The sequence below is a fragment of the Setaria viridis genome, chromosome 7, assembly GCF_005286985.2.
Source record: "Setaria viridis chromosome 7, Setaria_viridis_v4.0, whole genome shotgun sequence".
NCBI classification, from domain to species: domain Eukaryota; kingdom Viridiplantae; phylum Streptophyta; class Magnoliopsida; order Poales; family Poaceae; genus Setaria; species Setaria viridis.
In genome coordinates, this window is record NC_048269.2 from 15,138,040 (window position 1) to 15,143,181 (window position 5,142).

At 51.3% G+C, this 5,142-nt stretch overlaps 1 protein-coding gene across 1 annotated transcript; it reads right to left on the bottom strand.

Moving 5' to 3' along the window:
• Positions 1-809: 809 nt before the first annotated feature.
• On the bottom strand, positions 810-4,250 carry LOC117862958 (uncharacterized). The gene is made up of 6 exons (XM_034746517.2): positions 3,450-4,250; positions 3,179-3,367; positions 3,040-3,105; positions 2,179-2,247; positions 1,725-2,076; positions 810-1,595 (listed from the first exon to the last, which is right to left on the bottom strand). The coding sequence occupies exons 1-6, from the start codon at positions 4,197-4,199 to the stop codon at positions 1,525-1,527; spliced, it is 1,497 nt and encodes a 498-aa protein (XP_034602408.2). The 5' UTR covers positions 4,200-4,250; the 3' UTR covers positions 810-1,524.
• Between the last annotated feature and the right edge of the window lie 892 nt (positions 4,251-5,142).

The following is a 5,142-nucleotide window of genomic DNA, read 5'->3' on the forward strand; positions in this document are numbered from 1 at the left end:
AATGACAAGTGCCCAGGGTGCTCTCTCTCTTGGCTGGAACTACATTTTTTTAGGGTGTCTTCTAAAGCAGTGCTAAAATGCGAAAATTCACTTGTTTGACTGTTTCGGGGTGGTCCATGGACGCACGAAAACTTGAGTTTATATACGCAAAGCATATTGTAAATAATAATTCGGGAAATTTAAAAAGAGGAAAACGAAGACCACGAGCCGAGGCTGGCCTCCACCTGGTCACCACCGCTTGCACCTCCTCTTCTTCCTCCGCGCATCTTCTAATCTCTCCCTGCATCCCCAAAAGCGCAATCTCACCCCTTCGCTAAGCACCGCAAGCACTTGCAAAAGACCTCGCATTATTTGTCTTCAATATTCATACAGATTTGAGGACTTTAATTAGTATATAGAATCCTAAAACATAAAGTCGGATTTAGTGCATCACTCCATAGGTAGTGCTCGGACGTTGAGATTAAAGGGGACCGATGCCCCCTCCCCTTCAAATATTAGTCCGCTTTTAGTCCATTCAAACAGACTCTTAATAATCAAAGCATAAAAATGGCTCTAGTTTGAATCTCCTGCATTTGTTGCCAAACTCTTGGAAGGTTGAAATTAAAAGTTCCTGGCAAATCAGGTAAGCATAACGTGGCTTGAATGAGTGTAGACGGTCGTGGGAATCAATGGAGATGGTTGGCAAAAAGGAAGATAATGTGTGCACGCAGGCGGGAGGAAGATGGAGCACAATACTTTATTGGTTTCTGACGGTTAGATTTGAATTTGATGGATATGGATGGCCAACTTGTACGTATGTAATGTGGTAATTTTTCAGTCAACTAGGAAATATGTTTATATATAGCATCTCCTTATTACAGATTATTTGGCGCGGTTTCCTAGTTTTGGAAAATGTATGATTGGCCAATCAGCAGTGACGGCCTGTTCCATGTTTAGTTTGTAGGATCACTGATCCTACTAGCTAGCTAGGAATCCATACTTCTCCTCATCATGCATGGGGAGATCATGAACATACAAGCCATCGAGTCAAGATCATTATGGAGCTGGTCCAGGAGGGATGAGGGGCATTGCATTAAGGCCAGTTTGGTTTCCCGGGTAGCAGAGCCACACCAATCACTATGGTGATCAGAAGCGCGGATTCTCTGAACTTTGTGAAGGAAAGTCACCGATCACAATGGGCATTGCATTAAGAATTGCATGTTGTGTCTTCAGTTTGCACTCGAGGTAGCATTCGCATTCCACGAATGCCATGCCCCGCCGCTTTCTACTACAGTTTGGCTTGGCCGCTTGGGCACCTGCAGGCTGCAGCACTGCCCTTGCTGCAACACCAGCTCTCTCCCGGACGACCCGGCTGGCCCACTCTTCCCTTCCGCGCTTCGATGAGAGAGATGCCATGCCAGTCCTCTCATGGCAATCATTGCTCGTCGCTCCCGATCGAGACGCCACGCTGCCTGCTTGGCCTCCTATAGCGTGTGCCGACGTGTATGTACAGACGACGGCGGCGCCGGCCGGGGGAGAGCGCATTTATGGCTGCTCAAGCTTCATGTGGCTCGCTGCCGCCGCCCCCTGCTGCTGCTGCTGCTGCTGTCCTGCTCCTGCATGCACCGAGAGAGCAGCCAGCGATCGAGCTCGTCAGTCACTGTGCCGCGAACAGGAAGAAACACACTACTAATGCTCAGTTTTGTACTTAGTAACGTAAAGGCAAATTATCGGGTTTCACTTGCCATGGGAATTACTCTCGTGTGCCGCCGGCGACGACTGCGGCGCGTACGACAGGTCGTGGCCGTGGACGGCAGCGGCGGCGCTGTGGTTGTGGCGCGCGACGACGCTCTGGAGGTCCTGCGCCTCCCAGCCGGAGCCGGGGCGGAAGGACCCGGCGCACGAGTCTACCAGCTGCTGCTGCTGCTGCTGCGCCGGTGGGTGGGAGGCCGTGACGAACGACGGGTCGGCGGCGGCGGCGGCGTAGGAGGGGAACTCGGCGGCCGGCTGGTGGTGGGGCGGCGCCAGCACCGCCGTCTGGTAGCGCGCGTCCAAGTCCAGCTCCGGGTTCATCGTCGACAGCTTCATCGACAGGAACTGCCAGGGATCCAAAGCACATTCCAAACGCGATCGAGCTCAGAAAAATTTAGCTTTTTTTTTTTACCGCGGGAAAAAGGAAAAACTCAACTGCTTGGTTACCTCGACCTGGCGCTGCAGCGACTGCACGTAGTTGATGATCTCGTCCAGCATCAGGGCCTTCCCCGTGATCTGGTCCGCCGCACATTATATAATCCATTAATTAACCAACTCCCCCAAAGGGTTAGATCAATCAACTGCTATTAATAACCCTCAAAAGATGAATCGATTTTTAAAGGAGAAGCGAAAGGAAATCCTAGTTTGACCACCGGAGCGCGGCCGGGCAGGCTTCAGCTCACCGCAAGGCAATAATTGGGCACTGATCCCGCGCCACCACCCCACCGGAACCACCCGCACCGTGCCCTACCAGTTCATTATTAATCGCCGCTCGATTAATTAATTATGCGCAATTGATTAGTGTATCAATAATTTAGTCTTGGATTATTGGATTTGGACCACACGAGCCATTCCGCCTTGGACTGCCACACCAGTACAATACCACGGTCAAAGTTACTGCCGCCGCATGGCTTTTTTAGCAGCACCCGCACACAAAAGTCCAACAAGGGAGGTGAGTGAGTTTTTTTTTAATATATATATAGCTAGCCAAAATTACTGTGCCGAGAGTGATGATCAAGTACTGCGTGAAATCCGGCACAAATTGATCAAGTACTCTTACCTGAAAAATGTGTACTACTAAGGCTCATTTTGTACAATGGTCACGGTTCCTGATGTTTTCTTTTTTGGTCAGATATTTGATCATGCAAATTGTTGTTCAATTTCCATGCATATGATGTCAAATGAAGCTTTAATTTGCAATGCTAATGCTCTAGGTTAACCAAATGGAGGCGTTAGTGTAACCAAATGTAATGTAATGTCATGCGCGTTTGGACAGAGCCACAGAGGGCGAGAGAGCAGCGGTGTTACCTTGTTGCAGCCTGGCACGAGGGACTGCAGCATCTTCATCCTCTCGCTAATCCTCTCCCGCCGCACCTACCAATGGAGAAGCAGCCGCAGTCAGCGAGATGATGAGCGTGCATCGTGATCGATCCAGGAACGGACGTACCCTCTCCGCGAGGCTGTGGCTATCCGTGGCCTGCCCCCGCCGCGCCCGGACGTGGATGTAGCCCTTCGCCGGCTCCGGCTCTGGCGCCGCCGCCGCGTTGTCACCGCCATCGTCGTCTTTGCCTTCGGCGCCGCCGCCCGCCGCGACCTTCGACCGCTTCGAGCTCGCATTGGCCGCCGCCGCCGGGGTCTGCGGGGCAAAGTGTCAAGTTGCTTAACCGGAGGACAAGCTAAGAAGTGACGGAGGACTCGCCGACTCGGGCCGTGCGTACCATGGCTGAAGATGTGGCCTTGCCCTTCCCCGAGGCCTTGCGCTTCTTCGCCGGCGGCGCGGCATCGGGGCTCCCCAACGCCGGCGCGCCGAACGACTTGCTGCTGGCGACGCGGGACAGCCGGCCGGTGCCGGCCGTCTCGAGGGCGGCGGCGCCACCGGGGTAGCCGCAGCAGCCGCCCCGGAAGGCCAACGACGCTGCTGCCGCAGCGGCCGGCGAAGCTGCGCCGCCGCGGGGCGGGGAGCTGAGCGGCGTGCTGTAGCAGGAGTTGCTGGCGCTGGCGGCCGCGGCGGCGCCGCAGATGCCGCCGAGGCGGCCGATGAGGTCGCCGATGATGGCCACGTCGTCTCCGCCGGCGCCGTAGCCGCCGCCGGCATTGTGGGACGGGGACGAGACGAGGGAGCTGAGCGCGGAGTCGAAGTGCGCGGCGGCGCCCGAGGAGTCGGGCAGCTGCAGGTCGGCCCACGCCAGCCCGAACCCCTGCATCGCGGCGGCGGCGGCGTCGAGCCCCGGCGGCGCGTAGGAAGCAGAGCCGAAGAAGGGCGCAGCGCCGAGGCCGGCGGGGAAGTCGCCGGGGCCGGGGAAGAAGTGCTCGTCAGCCATTACGACGCGGCGGTGGCGCGGGGAGGCGGGAGGAGGTGGTGGGAGAGAGGACGGGGGGAAGCGGTAGTTGACCCTTATATATAAGAAAAGAGAAGAGTAACCGTATTGGTTGGGTGGGGACCACGCAGCCCATGTAGTATACTCCATGTACTATGCCAATATGCTATGCCCGAGGGCCTCGCACTCGCACGGTAATAAACAGGAAAAGACAACGCGGGGTTGCAGCCTGTCTTTTTAATCAAAAAAGTGAAATTAAAAGGGGCTGTACGTACATACTGCAGCTTCTATAGGAACCCGGCTAATGTTGAAATCAACGTTTGTTCGATTTGAACAGCAAATGGTTAGAACAAGACACCTATAAACAACAGATCATTTTAAGATCTGTCCCAAATTACTGGTCCATACATTTACATTTTTTTAAAATTAATTTTTTTAAACTTTAACCAACAATATCTCAAAAATAATTTATTTTAGGTAGAAAAGATTACCTATTATAATAATTAGTTTTATAATACTAATATTATTTTGGTGTTATTAGGCTCTCTAATTATTTCTCTATTTGTAGTCAAAATTTAAAAGGTTTGACTTTGGAAAATTTTAAATATAGTATATTTTGGGAAAGGGGAGTATTCTTTTTTTCGTATACATGACTTTTAATATGTATTTAGATATTGTATAATTTAGGTACATATCAAAATTTATATATTTAGAGAAATAAAACGAATATTAGGAGAGAGTATCTAATAAGTAAATAAGCAAAAAAAGGGAATAATTGAAAACCAATTACAATAATAAGCAGCGAAAAAGTAGAAAATTCAGCAACATCGTCCTAAGTTTAGTCCAAATCATCTAAGAGACTTTTGTGCTTGTAACTAGGGGCAATGGATAGGGTTCTCCTTGTCCTACATATATTTATGGGTCCACCAGAAGGTTTGGACAATCTTAAATACAGGACTTGATACCAAGACGTATCTAAAATGGAGACTATGGTGCAGGACGACGTAATCTACGTGGCAAGACAAGAACTAGTCGAGGATTAGGGAAAGTACGTCTACTCGAATCCGACTAGTATTCTTGTAAAACAACCGAC

Excerpts from the sequence above, each read along its gene's own strand:
- LOC117862958 (XM_034746517.2), bottom strand. The coding sequence starts at position 4,199 with ATGGAGTATACTACATGGGCTGCGTGGTCCCCACCCAACCAATACGGT. Across the intron at positions 3,368-3,449 it reads AGGCCACATCTTCAGCCATG|ACCCCGGCGGCGGCGGCCAA; the intron begins GTACGCACGGCC and ends TTTGCCCCGCAG. Across the intron at positions 1,596-1,724 it reads ACACGAGAGTAATTCCCATG|GAGCAGGACAGCAGCAGCAG; the intron begins GCAAGTGAAACC and ends CGGTGCATGCAG.